The sequence below is a fragment of the Podarcis raffonei genome, chromosome 3, assembly GCF_027172205.1.
Source record: "Podarcis raffonei isolate rPodRaf1 chromosome 3, rPodRaf1.pri, whole genome shotgun sequence".
Classification (NCBI taxonomy): domain Eukaryota; kingdom Metazoa; phylum Chordata; class Lepidosauria; order Squamata; family Lacertidae; genus Podarcis; species Podarcis raffonei.
This window is the reverse complement of record NC_070604.1, coordinates 6,117,820-6,133,175: the sequence shown is the minus strand read 5'-3', so window position 1 is coordinate 6,133,175 and position 15,356 is coordinate 6,117,820. Positions and strand designations below refer to the sequence as shown.

At 47.4% G+C, this 15,356-nt stretch overlaps 1 protein-coding gene across 3 annotated transcripts in view; it reads left to right on the top strand.

Annotated features, from left to right (window-relative positions):
* The first annotated feature begins 8,534 nt into the window (after positions 1–8,534).
* The window catches only part of SPRED2 (sprouty related EVH1 domain containing 2), an 81,983-nt gene continuing 75,161 nt past the window's right edge, over positions 8,535–15,356 (top strand). The window contains exon 1 of one of the 3 annotated variants that reach the window (XM_053380440.1): positions 8,535–9,039. In XM_053380440.1, coding sequence (XP_053236415.1) covers positions 8,993–9,039 — 47 coding nt within the window. In that variant the 5' untranslated portion in view covers positions 8,535–8,992. The remainder of the gene's footprint in view (positions 9,040–15,356) is intronic. The other 2 variants (XM_053380441.1, XM_053380438.1) reach the window with 2 other exon arrangements.

Here is a 15,356-nt window from a genome sequence, read left to right as displayed (position 1 = left end):
TCCATGCACAACAGGCTGCTTCCTCTCCCCCCTGGACCCAGGAACTCAGAACAAATAACATATCTTCTTCAGGATCCAGCTTTAATTTATGGGGCCATATCCAGGCCTTTTTCAACTCCAATCTGGCACCTCAACCACCTTTCCTGATTCAGACTGAAGACAGAGCTGGGTGTCAACTGTATTTTGCTAACACCTGACTCCAAATCTCCTAATGACAGCTCCCAGCACTTTCAGATGAATGTTAATAATAATAATAATAATAATAATAATAATAATAATTTATTTATTTATTTATTTATACCCCGCCCATCTGGCTGGGTTTCCTCAGCCACTCTGGGTGGCTTCCAACAAAATATTAAAATACAATAGTCTATTAAACATTAAGAAGAAGAAGAGTTTGGATTTGATATCCCGCTTTATCACTACTCTAAGGAGTCTCAAAGCGGCTAACATTCTCCTTTCCCTTCCTCCCCCACAACAAACACTCTGTGAGGTGAGTGGGGCTGAGAGACTTCAGAGAAGTGTGACTGGCCCAAGGTCACCCAGCAGCTGCGTGTGGAGGAGCGGGAAAGCGAACCCAGTTCACCAGATTACAAGTCCACTGCTCTTAACAACTACACCACACTGGCTCTCCTTTTAAGCTTCCCTAAACAGCGCTGCCTTCAAATGTCCATTCCACTGTCAAACAGCTCTTACAGTCAGAAAGTTCTTCCAGGTGTTTAGTCAGAATCTTCTTTCATGTAACTTGAAGCCATTGGTTTTGGCTCCTACCCTGCCATTTTCTCTTACAAAAAAAGTGGGTTTTGACCATTATGTGAAGCCTGTGCCATGCCAGAACTCTGGCTTTCCAAGAAGTTTTGGGGGGCCGTGCGAGCAGCTCAGCCTCCCATCCCACCAAAGCCACCGCCCTGGGCCACGTGCCAGATGGTGGTGGAGGTGGTCCCTTGCCCACTGCTTCCTCTTCCTGACTGGCATGTCCCAGGACATGAGCATTTGTTGTCCTTGTTCTGCTCTCAGCCAGTTCCTGGCTGTTTTCTGGGAGTCGGCCAAGCCCAGGGAAGCAGTCAAGGTGGCCTGGGAGCTCATGACTGAGACAGCGAGGAACAAGGGGAGCAGGGACTGCGGTGGCTGGAGGAAGAAAGGAAGTTGCCTGAGGCCCAGTGGAGCCTCAGAAGTTACTATGCAATGATTACACAATGAAAGGTCATCGTCCAATTTTGGGAGTGAAAAAAACAGGGTGTGACGATTACGCGGTGACAACGATTATGCAGTGAAATACGGTATGTTTTACAAGAAGAATCCTACTCGCACCAAGAAGAGAAGAAGAGTTTGGATTTGATATCCTGCTTTATCACTACCCTAAGGAGTCTCAAATGGACGCAGGTGGCGCTGTGGGTTAAAGCACAGAGTCTAGGGCTTGCTGATCAGAAGGTTGGTGGTTCGAATCCCCGAGATGGGGTGAGCTCCCATTGTTCAGTCCCTGCTCCCGCCAACCTAGCAGTTCGAAAGCACAAAGTACAAGTAGATAAATAGGTACTGCTCCGGCGGGAAGGTAAACGGTGTTTCCGTGTGCAGCTCTGGTTCGCCAGAAGCAGCTCAGTCATGCTGGCCACATGACCCGGAAGCTGTACGCCGGCTCCCTTGGCCAGTAAGTGAGATGAGCACCGCAACCCCAGAGTCATCCATGACTGGATCTAATGGTCAGGGGTCCCTTTACCTTTAAGGAGTCTCAAAGCAGCTCACATTCTCCTTTCCCTTCCTCTCCCACAACAAACACTCTGTGAGGTGAGTGGGGCTGAGAGACTTCATAGAAGTGTGCCTAGCCCAAGGTCACCCAGCAGCTGCATGTGGAGGAGCGGGGAAGCGAATCTGGTTCACCAGATTACAAGTCTACCACTCCTAACCACTACACCACATTGGCTCTCAACCCAAACAATGGTGACCTACTATATATGTCATGACAGCTCTCTTTAAAAAAAATAAAATGCTTTATTAATTTTGAAAAAAGCAATAAACAAAAACAATCCAAGATCAATACAAATCACAAAAAGAATAAGAAAAAAAAATAAGTTCATACATCACAGATTCCATTATCACTTCCTATCACCCCAACGTGTTTCCTGGGTTACATTATCAACTGCACACTATCCATTGTCTCTTATAAATTATCTCAAATTGGATGTCATAGCAGCTCTTGGCAAATTACCTTATCTGGTGATCATGGAAGTGCCTGCATTTAATCTATGTTGACTATTGGAGCAAGCAAAATCCGTTTTAAAAACTTGACGAGTTTTCACTAACTGCAACAGAATACACTGCATTGAAAAAGCTGTGAACACTATATATTTGCAGCATAAACTTTCCTCTATAAGGAGAGGAACTCATGTATCATGCCAAAGATGACTAAGCAGAACCTGCTGCCTTGAAGTAATGCAGCAATGGCTGATCCTGCGCAAATCAATAATTAGAGATAAAGCGGTGTGCTTCACTTTATTACATCCTGTTAGCAATACTCCTAAGGACGTGATCTTGTGACACTCAGAATAGCATCACAGCTTCAATGCTATTCAAAGTTTCTGGGGAACAAACCCCACGGAAATCAGTGAAATGTACTTCTGACTAAGCACTCATGGGATTGCACCGTCAGAGATCAGTGAACAATTTCTCTACTTCTCACATTGCTCCCACCCACCTCTGTGGAAGATTTCATCCCTTAAAGTTGTTATGTCAAAATATATTAGATTAAGAGTTGGATCCCTCACAACACACTCTCTTGCCTAGAACTTGCCGATCAGAAGGTTGGCGGTTCGAATCCCCACGACGGGGTGAGCTCCCGTTGCTCGGTCCCAGCTCCTGCCAACCTAGCAGTTCGAAAGCACTTCAAAGTGCAAGTAGATAAATAGGTACCGCTCCAGCGGGAAGGTAAACAGCATTTCCGTGCGCTGCTGTGGTTCGCCAGAAGCAGCTTAGTCATGCTGGCCACATGACCCGGAAGCTGTACGCCGGCTCCCTCGGCCAGTAAAGCGAGATGAGCGCCGCAACCCCAGAGTCGTCTGCAACTGGACCTAACGGTCAGGGGTCCAGTTACAAATTGTCACTGTTTTTTGTCTTGAATAGGTGCTATACAGTGGTACCTCGGGTTACAGACGCTTCAGGTTACAGATTCCACTAACTCAGAAATAGTACTTCAGGTTAAGAACTTTGCTTCAGGATGAGAACAGAATCTTGCGGTGGTGGCGCGGAAGCAGTGGGAGGCTCCATTAGCTAAAATGGTACCTCAGGTTAAGAATAGTTTCAGGTTAAGAACGGACCTCCAGAACGAATTAAGTTCTTAACCCGAGGTACCACTGCATGGTAATTTATGGATCTAATAGGTATCTAAAGCCATTTGCCACTGTTACTGTATGTAGGTTTTATTTTATTTGTTTTTTATCTTATATTTTGGGAAATGTACATCCAGAGGTTTTTTCCCCTTTAAATTTTTTTGGGGCCCCCAAGAGAGTGGGGTCCTAAGCTATAGCTTGTTTAGCTTATACGTAAATCCAGCACTGACTACAAAGGTCGATGACTAAGCTCTTTAGCGATGAAACGTCGGATTACAGAAAATACGTCCGAGCCCTGAACCACTGGTATATCACAAGTGAACTCTTTATTACTGCGTTTGCTCTTGTTTAAGGTAAAACCTATTTGGGAAAGAAACTACTTTTGCCATTTTTATGGACGTTTATTTTTGTTTACAGATAGTTGCCTTGGTGATATTATCATGTTTCTTTACACAACTTCTGTTGTTCTTGTCAATACTGGGCTGGATGAGTGCAACAAACAGTTATGCATTTATTGCACTGTAAGTCAAATATTGAGGGATGCGGGTGGCGCTGTGGGTAAAACCTCAGCGCCTAGGACTTGCCGATCGCATGGTCGGCGGTTCGAATCCCTGCGGCGGGCTGAGCTCCCGTCGTTCGGTCCCAGCTCCTGCCCACCTAGCAGTTCAAAAGCACCCTTAAGTGCAAGTAGATAAATAGGTACCGCTTTATAGTGGGAAGGTAAACTGCATTCCGTGTGCTGCTCTGGTGCCGGTTCGCCAGAGCAGCTTCGTCACGCTGGCCACGTGACCCGGAAGTGTCTGCGGACAGCGCTGGCTCCCGGCCTCTAGAGTGAGATGAGCGCACAACCCTAGAGTCTGTCAAGACTGGCCCGTACGGGCAGGGGTACCTTTACCTTTTTACCTTTAAGTCAAATATTTTTTTTAAAAAACCCACAGCGCCACCCACCCACAGCGCCACCCCATAATAAGGCAATAATACAGCATCTCAAATCGGAAAAGTAATGATGACTTCTTATATCCTGAAGACACATGTGCTGGCTAGGCTGTTTATGCCTGGCAGTCATTGCCACCGAATTCCACGCGGCTACTCGCAGTTGGCACCGCTGTACATTCATGTGAGGTTTTGCAGAATTGCCCATTAAGTATTATAGGATAATAGGTATGCATGCTGCGCACTTAAAATACATAGCAATCATGACTTATTACCCTGCATGGGATTCTGTTTACAGCATGCCTTAGGGGAAGGCACTTTATATAAGCGGGCAATAAAATGACTTATGAAAACAACCACTAGGAAAAGAGATAAAAACAGTCTACAAACAGAGATGCCCCATGCTTCTGACTTAGCACCGGAGATGGTAAACGCAAACAGATTTAAAATATGTACAAGTTATTAGGAAGTTATTAGGGACGCGGGTGGCGCTGTGGGTTAAACCACAGAGCCTAGGGCTTGCCAATCAGAAGGTCGGCGGTTCAAATCCCCACGACGGAGTGAGCTCCCATTGCTCGGTCCCTGCTCCTGCCAACCTAGCAGTTTGAAAGCACCTCAAAGTGCAAGTAGATAAATAGGTACCGCTCCAGCGGGAAGGTAAACAGCGTTTCTGTGCGCTGCTCTGGTTCGCCAGCAGCAGATTAGTCATACTGGCCACATGACCCGGAAGCTGTATGCCGACTCCCTCGGCCAATAAAGTGAGATAAGCGCTGTACTGTTGTTTCATTATGAAGCCATCTAGCAATCCACATCCATTTTGCCACATCAAGGGCAGACTTGTTGTTGACTCAGTTAGACTTGAATGTGCCAAATACAAGGTGGAAGCCATTCTGATGCCTTATAATGCCAGATGAGCTTGCTTTAATCTAGGGGTGGGAAAAGAGTCACATTCCCTTCACATCAAAAGTGTGGTAAATGGGTCAGTGGTAAATGCACCTGCACATTCACATACAGTGGTGCCTTGCTTTGAGAACAGCTTAGTTTCTGAACTTGGAATAAGAATGCTGCAAACCCGGAAGTAGGTGTTTTGGTTTGTGAACTTTGCATTGGAAGCAGAACATGTTCCGCTTCCTGTTGAGTGTGTTCCATTTGTAAATTGAGTCTCCCGCTGCTAATCAGAGGCTTCCTGTTGAGTCTGTTGGCTGTTGAGTCCCAAGCACCCATGCAACACAGAGGGGACATTTGGAGCTTTTGTTTAAAAAAAATTATTGCGTTTTTGTGTGGTTTTTTCATTTTTTGTGACTGTGACTTATTGTTCGTTTTTGTGACTGTAGCTTATTACTTTGTTTTCATGACTGTGTGGAACCCAGTTCAGCTACTGGTTGATTGTGTGACTTCAGAAATGGATAAAAGCCCCCCCTCCAAACAATGACTATAATCAGTGCACATAATAAAAAATAATAATTTTAATTTTCATAATCTACAATATTGTCTTATTTATTTTGTAGTACAGTACATTGATTCTTGCCTTCATTTGATAATGATAATAATAATAATAATAATAATAATAATAATAATAATAATAATTTATTATTTATACCCCACCCATCTGGCTGAGTCTCCCCAGCCACTCTGGGCGGCTCCTAATCAAGTGTTAAAAACAATACAGCATTAAATATAAAAAGCTTCCCTGAACAGGGCTGCCTTCAGATGTCTTTTGAAGATAGGATAGCTGCTTATTTCCTTCACATCTGAAGGGAGGGTGTTCCACAGGGTGGGTGCCACTACCGAGAAGGCCCTGTCTGGTTCCCTGTAACCTCACTTCTCGCAATGAGGGAACCGCCAGAAGGCCCTCAGCGCTGGACCTCGGTGTCCGGGATGAACAATGGTGGTGGAGACGCTCCTTCAGGTATACAGGACCGAGGCCATTTAGGGCTTTCAAGGTCAGCACCTTTATGGATTAATGATCTTGTTAGATAGTAAAATTCATGTTAAATTGCTGATTTAGGGGTTGTTTTTCATTGTCTGGAACGGATTAATCAATTTTCCATTACTTTCTGTGGGAAAGCACACCTTGGTTTAAGAACACTTTGGTTTCAGAACAGACTTCCGGAACGGATTAAGTTCGTAAACTGAGGTACCACTGTACACATTTTGACTTCTGTGCTGCATGTTGAGCAAGGTGTTCCCTTTCTTGTGTGCAGCAGGAAAACACAGTGAGCTCACCAATCATCAGCAATGTACTATGCTGCTTCAAAGGGGACGCGGGTGGCGCTGTGGGTTAAACCACAGAGCCTAGGGCTTGCCGATCAGAAGGTCGGCGGTTCGAATCCCTGCGACAGGGTGAGCTCCCGTTGCTCGGTCCCTGCTCCTGCCAGCCTAGCAGTTGGAAAGCACATCAAAGTGCAAGTAGATAAATACGTACCGCTCCAACACGAAGGTAAACGGGTTTCCGTGCGCTGCTCTGGTTCACCAGAAGCGGCTTAGTCATGCTGGCCACATGACCCGGAAGCTGTACGCCGGCTCCCTCGGCCAATAAAACGAGATGAGCGCCACAACTCCAGAGTCGTCCACAACTGGACCTAATGGTCAGGGGTCCCTTTACCTTTACAAGCACCAGAATACCTTATCAGAAGATGAAATGAGATGACATACATATTGAAGGCATATAAACTGGTATGCTAACAATCTGGTTATATTTCTTAACATAAGAGGTATCAGCAAAGGAATCAGCGGAGGAGCTAAACAGAAGTGCAAAAATGTAAGGTTCTAAGGTTAATGCAGCTAAAAATGAGCTGCTTGCTTTGAAAGTTGAGGGAAGGTCGATTGAAGATGGAAACTAGAGTATTAGATTGTGTAAAACTGTGAGGTATTGAAGAAAGGGTGTTGGATACTAATGATATGAATAAGCTGCAATGCCAATATGAAATGTTTCTAACATGTGAAGAGTGAAATAGGGAAGCTCTTGTCGATACGTTTATTGTAGGTAAGGTGAGATTATCCATAAATATATATATATTCCATTTTATTTGACTGTGAAATATAACTAATGTATAATTGTGGGTTGAGTACCATTAAAACAAAAATGATTTTTTAAAAGAAACATTATGATCACAGCAGGGCAAATAATAATAATAATAATAATAATAATAATAATAATAATAATAATAATAATAATAATAATTTGTATATTGCTTGGAGTGGAGGAAATTGCAAAGGATCTCTTGGAAGATGGCATTAGCAACCTGTCGAATAATTCTGCCTCCTCTCCTCCAGTACCTTTGGGCCCAATCCTGCAAGGAAACCCTCCTAACTACCAAGCTAGCACTTCACATTTAATTCAAAAGGAGCACCAAGTCTGCGTTGGGCTCGACCCTGGAGCCTCCGAAATGCCCTGGCCTGGTTTCCTCGGCCACTATACATTTATAAAGAAACCAGAGGCCTTACTTCTTGGAATAACAGGTTTGGAATTGCCCAAGAAAGATGTAAAATTATTTTTGTATGGCACAACTGCTGCTCGTATTCTGTTAGCTAAAAAGTGGAAAACCCAAGAATTACCAACAATAGAAGAATGGCAGATGAAGATGATGGATTTTTCGGAGCTAGCCGACCTAACCAGAAGAGTCCGCGACCAGAAGCAGGAGGAGTATCAGGAAGAGTGGATTAAATTTAATGATTACTTAAATATGTTAAGTTAAATTAACTGAAAACAGCTTGCAGATACTTAATTGGCTCAGGATTTTATTTATGTTAAGTGTCGAATCAATATGTTTAATTTCATAATGTGAAGATCTAAGGATGTTCATGTTTAAGTTAAATTTTATAAGAACTGTGATTTGGAAAACCGTTAAAAGGACATGCAATGAAATTCAACCAAGGGGAAGCGAGGAAGTCACTTAACAATGTTAACAAGTGTAATTTTCAATAAGGCTATGATTTGTGTTTGTTTGTTTATAATGTTGTGAAAACCAATAAAATTTTTTTGGAAAAAAACCCAAAAAGCTGCGATCGGTTCGCGGAGCATTCTGCACATGCTCAGAGAAGCCCCGTCGCTGCGCCGCACGTGCCGGGACCCTGGAAGCCGCTGGGGGGGGACAGCCTTACTCACCCACCCGCGGGCCAAGGGGGCGCCCCGTTCCCCCCCCCCGGGGCCACGGAGATCCCGAGCCGGAGGGCGGGGCGGGCCGCGGAGCCGCGCTGGCCCCAGGCCGCCGCCTCCCGCCCCTCTGGAGTCCCGGGAGCGCGGGAGGGAAGCGGCGCTGGCGCGGGGCCGGCCCGCCTCGCTCTCCCTCCCCGACAGCAGCTGGGCTGGGATCACGTCATCGCTTCCGCCCAGCTTCCTCCTCCTGTTGGCGGCGGCGAGAATCCAACATGGAGTAAAGGCAGCGATGGGGCTCGGACGGGGCCGCCGGCTGCTGCTGCCGCTGCTGCCGTGGAGGAGGCGCCCGGGCGCACCGGACGACAAGGCGCCCACGCCGCGCTGCCTCCCCGCGCGCTGAGCCCGCGCTTCCTCGCCTGCCCCGACCAGGCCTTCGAGGGGGGGGGCGGGCGACCGGCCCCCCGCCCGCCTGCCTGCCTGCCTTCTCCATCCCTGCCCCCCAGGCGGCCTTCCCCGCCGTCCGTCCCGTCCTCCCCCCGCTCTTCTCTCGCGCGCTCCCCGCATCTCTCCCGGCGATGTGAAGCCCCGGGAAGATGAGGAAGAGGCGCGCAGCCCCCCAGGCGGCTGGCGGAGGGGGATGAGCTCCGACGGGGAGAAGATGACCGAAGAAGCCCACCCCGACGAGTAAGTGGGGGGGGCGAGGGAGGGAGGGAGGGGAACATCTGGCGGGGAACATCTGGAGAGAGCGCTGCTCGGCCGGGGCATCTTTGCCCTTTCCCAAGTCTCTCTCCCCCCCCCCGACGACGCCCGCTCCTGGGTGGAGAGGCTGGGGCGGAGGGCGCCCCGCTTCTCTCTTTTTGTGTGGGGGGGGATATGTTGCACGCCCCCCCCTCTGGGAAGTGGCTTGGGGGGGGGCGACTTGCGTCTCCTTCGCCGGATGTGCTTGGGGCCAATGCCCCGCGGCGCCCTCGCTCCTTCGCGGTCCGCTTGTTCCGCGGCTCGGCCCCCCCCCCCTCACGCCCCCTTCGCGTCCGCCATTGCTGCGTCGTGTTCCTCCCCCCCCACCCCTCTTGAATCGCGCTCATTTGCATAACGCGTTTCCATTCATAAAAAAAGAGGGAGAGAGCAAGCCGCCCTCCTCGGAGCCCGGGAGTCGGGGCTCTGGCCGCCGCGGGAGAAAGAGAACTCGCGGCGGGGGTGGGCTGGGGGGCGGGAGGCCGGGCTTCTGCTGCCGGGCGGATCCGGGCCCCGCCGAGGGGAGAGAGCCAGGCTTCGGCTCTCCGCGCGGCGAGGGAGGCCCCCCCCGTCTGGGCCTGGGCCGGCGCCGAAGTTGCGCGGGGGGGGGGGAGCGGGTGGGCAGCAGCAGCTCCCGTCGGCCTGCGAAGCTGCGCAGGGGGCGGTGTTTGTGCCCGCTTGTTACTATGCCACGCATTCGTGTGCTTTTCTGTTGCAAGCCGCCCTGCGGGCCTCGGGCGAAAGGCGGCCTGGGAACTGAAATAGAAAATAACTAGCAGGCGGCGAGGCAACCTCGGGCCCCAGGCGCTGCTCGGAGCTCGTGGTTAGCGCTGCAGCGGATCGGCATCGTGTGTGTGTGTGTAAGAGCGGGATCGTGCGTGCAAAAAAAAGGGAGGGTCCTTAATTAATTTCAAGCCGCCTTTCCCTCGAAAGCTTTCTAATTTCCAGACGAATCCTTCCAAGGTGTACCTGAAACGCGCGCTTGATCTCCGTGCAACCGCACCTCTCCTGCAAGGCACAGCTTTCCTTTGGCGAAGGGGCGGGGCGGCTGAGGCTAGTAGTGGTGAAAGGTGACTTGCCTCGGGGACACACCTCTCTCTTTCTTTCTTTCTTTCTTTCTCTCTCTCTCTCTCTCTGGTTCCGCAGCGTTTCCTCCGCACCGCGGCCCTTTCCCTCGCCCTGTGTTTTTGTGAATAAGACGGTTTCCCGTTATTGTCACATGATCTTGACATTCATAAATCCGGTAACCTTCAGCCTTCGTTCATTCACCAACTCGCTGTCGTTGCTGCCTTGCCCTTTTCCTGAATAGGGAGAGAGAAGCAGGGGTTACTCTCTCTCTCTCTCTCTCTCTCTCTCTCGTGTGTGTGTGTGTGTGTGGAGGGGGGCACAGAGAGAGAAAAAAAGGCAGCCCTGCAGAATTAGGAAATAGGCGCCCTAGTCAAAATAGTCCTTATTGGCACCAGAAAGGGGCCTCGTTTCCATGCTGGAAATGGGAAGTGAGTCACTTTCTCTCCCCCCCCCTTTCCTCCCCCCTCCTCCTTAATGCAACGTTTGATGGTCGAAGGTTTGAAGCGCACATCCGTGGAGAGGATGTTGCTGTTGCTAATTCAGCTTTGTGGAAATGGGGAGGGCTGGAGGGAAAGAGCAGTTCTTACATAAATCGCCCTTGCCCGTTTCTAGGTGGAGTTTGACAAGAGAGAGGCTCAGCAGTCTTGTGAATCGGCTGCTGCTTAGTTTGTGATCTGTAGCTGCCGCGAAAATAATATATAGCTGCACTTGACTGCCGCAAAAACCTCTTGGGCTTCTGGGCCTTGCAGAGGTGGAAGGAAGACTGCTTCAACATCCATCTTGCTTGTGGCACTGCTTTGAATACAAGGCTGTGGTTTGTTGTTGGGCCCTGAATTGAAGGGCCTGCATTGTTCCTAAGGTCTTTTGTTCTTCTGATCAAGCCTTAAACTCCTCACCTTGACAGGTTGCTGCTGTGCAGATGGGGAAAGGGCCAGAGTAAAAGTTTTCACACTGGCTTGCCTGATTCTCTTTTCATGGAGAAGTCTCTTCTTAGGGTGGCAAAATGAGAACTGCTCCTGGGCAACAGTCAGTGTAGAAATCATGGGCCCTGCAGTGATTGGCAGCTTTGTGCTGTTCTCTCTCACCCCATCCCCAAGAAGTAAGAGAGAAATTCATTGCTCTTGTGGGAACAGTCTGAACTTTGGAGCTTTTTAAAAAACGTTCTGCAAACACTTCTTACACTGTGAGAGAAAGAAATAAACTGTGCATTAGGAGCAAACCCATGCTGCAAAGTTAGGGATAGTAGACAAGGCTGAGAGATTATATATGACCATATTTTGGGGGCTGTGGGACAGTGACTTAGAACAGCTTTGTAATGTAGTTCAGAGCTGCATTCCCCATATTGTAGATTTGGTATGGGGGTTGCAACTAGGAAAAAATTGCTGGCTTTCACCTCATAGCTTTGTTTGTAGCTGTTTTGAACCAATTACTCTGCTGCAGCAAAGGCAGATCCCATTAAAATTTAGTTACAACCACCCATTTTGCTCTTCTCCAAGCTGATGGTGCTGGCATGCTGGTGATCAGTCCAGTTGAATATGTCCACATGCAATCCAAAGGAATAGCTCAAAGTTAGAATCCAGTGGGCATTTGTAACTAGTCGCCTTATCTGTGTGGCACCTAACCATGAGACACCTTACATCGCACTTACTGTTTCAGCACCACCAACTGATTGGAGCAACACCTAGAAATGCCCTTTATTTTGTGAGACCAACACAGTTGTTGCAGAATCTCCGTCCCTTTTATAGTAAGCAGTCTGATGCAAGCTTATTTGGCATGCGTACAAGGATGATAAAAACAGTTGCCTAGTCCTCTCTACCAATGGCAGTGGCTATTTTAGTTTTGGCAGGGGTGGGGTGTCTGCTATAAGCAACCATTTTTAGCATTCATTTATAGCAGGGTTGGGGAGAGTGTGGCCCTGCAGATGTTGCTGGGCTGAGCTCCCATCACCCCTGATTATGGACCATGCTGGCTGGGACTGGGGCTTCCAAAAAGATCTCTTAAGACCCCAGACTTCCCGCCATTGATTTCACAGTATGGGATGTGCAAGACTCAAAACAAAAATCCTTCCTTCTTTCAGATGGCTGCAAAATATTAGTAGCTGTAAATCAGGATAGCCAACCCTTTCCAGCACAGAGGGCCACATTGACAATGTTTAATGAACCAGAGGGCCACAGCTAATTCGTAGGATAAATGTAACTGTAAAGGGTAAAGGGACCCCTGACAGTTAAGTCCAGTCGCCAAGGACTCTGGGGTTGTAGCGCGCATCTCGCTTTACTGGCCGAGGGAGCCAACGTGTAACTGTATGCTCCAAATATTATTTTTTGGCCTGGCCAGTGCCAGACATGTTGTCCTTTTTCCTTCTAATAGTTGCATTGTAATATTAATGCAGGTGATTTGTTAGACCTGAAAATGGAAATACCAAATTTGTGTTTCTTTCCCTGCTTTCATTGATGCCATTTTTGCCATCGCTTATATTTAGATGCATGAGGATGAAGAACTAGTTTTGTAAGTGCGGGGGGGGGCTGCATATTGTCTGCTTGAGCTCTAATCTGTTTATCAGGGACATCCCTGTGATGACTGCTTCTTGTTCTTCAGAAACTGAATGGTGTCTTTTCAGCACATACTGCCTTGTTCAGACATCTTAACTTTGCACAACAGGGAGAAATGTATTGGCTGTTAAAGACTATGTCTTTCTCCCCCCCCCCCTTTGATTTAGCTATACCATTATTGATGGCAGAGATTCTAGGCCATTTGCATGAATATTTACATTTGTTACGGGATTCCATGCACTTGAATACTAACCTAGGTAACTTCCTGTATCTCAGTACATTAACCGACAGTTAAGTGTGCAAGACATTTCCCTTCAGTGCATTATGTTAACCAAGGTTGAATGGGAATGAAAGTATTAAGTCTTTTTACATGCAGCTTTCTGTTAGCAATACACCATTTAAATAGCAGCTGGCGGGGGGGGCTGAAGTTCTCCAATGATTTTAATGTACTTTCTTGTAAATGTTCAATTAACTGATTACTGTTAAGCTTTAGTTTCATTTCCTATTAGAAACAATCTTTAAAAGTAACTGATTACCAATGGAGACACTACCTAGAATCTTACGGATATGATCTGATATAAAGATATTTTGTGCCGGCATATAAATTCTTCGGGTGTGATATTACAACCAGCTAGCCTAGTATGCTAACATTGTAAAAAGTACGATTGCTAAAGCATTGCTAAAGGGTAACACTATAACACTAATATTTCCAAGGTTTACAGTTGTGGAAATACAACTGCCAAAATCCATATTCTTAAGACTACCACACACAAAATCATTAATGAAATGCATGTCTACATAGAAATGGTTATTTTACAAATAGGATTGCAGCCTGTCAAAGCAACAATAACAATAAAAATTTCTAAACACACTGTCACTGTTGATGCATTCTGAAGAAGATATTGGTGAACTGCATATTTTAAACTTCTGCCTCATTCAGTTTTGCCTCATTCTGCCTGGTTTGATCTTTTAATGTTCTGAAAGTACTCATAAGACTTCAAGGAAAGAAGGAACTATTTTTCTTCTTCCACTGAGAGGTTTCTCTGAAAAGATTTCAAGGGAAGTTGGAGTTCCTTGAAGGCTTTTTGTGGGGTTGGGGGAGGGGATCTTCAAGAAGATGATCTGACAAGTTGCGAAAAAAGTTTCTAACAGTAAGAGCTGTTTGACAGTGGAACGGACTCCCTTGGGAGATTGTGGACTCTCCTTCCTTGGAGGTTTTTAAGTAGAGGTTGGCTAGGGCCATCTGTCATGGATGCTTTAGCTGAGATTTCTGCTTTGCAGAGGGTTGGACCGTTGGGTCTCTTCCAACTCTGTGATTCTATGATGCCTTGGAAGAGTGGTTTGGTTAACATTACCCAAAGAAGGTGGATTGGGTGTGCATTCTAGGTTGCATTTAGAATCTTCTGCAATATCCAGAACTTCCTTTGCAGACAAATGTATGGAAGGGGCCTAAGGTATAAAGTTTGAAAGAAGATGTATTCTGAAGCAAGAGGTAAAGGTAAAGAGACCCCTGACCGTTAAGTCCAGTCGCGGATGACTCGGGTTGCGACGCTCATCTCGCTTTACTGGCCAAGGGAGCTGGCTTTTGTCCGCAGCCAGTTTTTCCGAGTCATAGGGCCAGCATGACTAAGCTGCTTCTGGCGAACCAGAGCAGCGCACGGAAACGCCGTTTACCTTGCCGCTGGTGCGGTACCTATTTATCTACTTGCACTTGACGTGCTTTCGAACTGCTAGGTTGACAGGAGCTGGGACTGAGCAACAGGAGCTCACCCCGTTGCGGGGATTCGAACTGCCGACCTTCTGATCGGCAAGCCCTAGGCTCAGTGGTTTAGACCACAGCAAGAGAGATGTATATAAAACATCTGGGTAGCTCAGGTGGTTAGAGTGTGGTGCTGATAATGTAACGGTTGCAGGTTTGATTCCCATAAGGGACAGCTGCATATTTCTGCATTGCTGGAAGTTGGACTAGATAATCCTCAGGGTCCCTACCTATTCTACAATTCTATGAAAACTCTGGAATTAAAGGATATTTTTCCTTGGAAGTTGGATCCTCCCCCCCCCCTTGCCCTGCAGTGTTAGACATCCTTTGGTCTAGTGTAAATCATGCTTTTAAGTGAAGCTGGTCATTTGTAAGCTGACCTTCACAGTTTTGCTAATTTTGTTCGGAGGTACCTTTCCACCCCTTCCATTGTAAGGTCAGGTGTTAGGCTGCAATTCAACAGCTTGTTCCAGGGTTATTCCACTAAGCGGGAGCAGGGAAGCTTTTCATCTCCTTTGTTTCCTGCCCCTCCACTCAGGTCACTTTGTCAGGTGAGGAGCCATCCCTGCCATCCCTTACATGGCACCAGGCCACCCATTTTTTCTTTGCAGTGTGATTTGAGTTCAAGACACACTGCAGAGGAAGACTGCAGCCAATCCAAGGCGAAGCTTGAAGTCACCACTAATCAACTGAGCAGTGGTGACTTAAAGCCCTGCTTGGATCAGCTGCAGCCCAGAGCTCCCAATTGGATAGTAGCCTCATGTGACAAATTGGCATCCCTATGGAGCCCCTAATTAAGGTTTCCCACTGCTGCATTGAGGTCAGTGGCACTTCTTTGGAGTAGGTGACCTAAGGATGTCGGCCTTAGAAAATAAAATTAACCTGTTTGT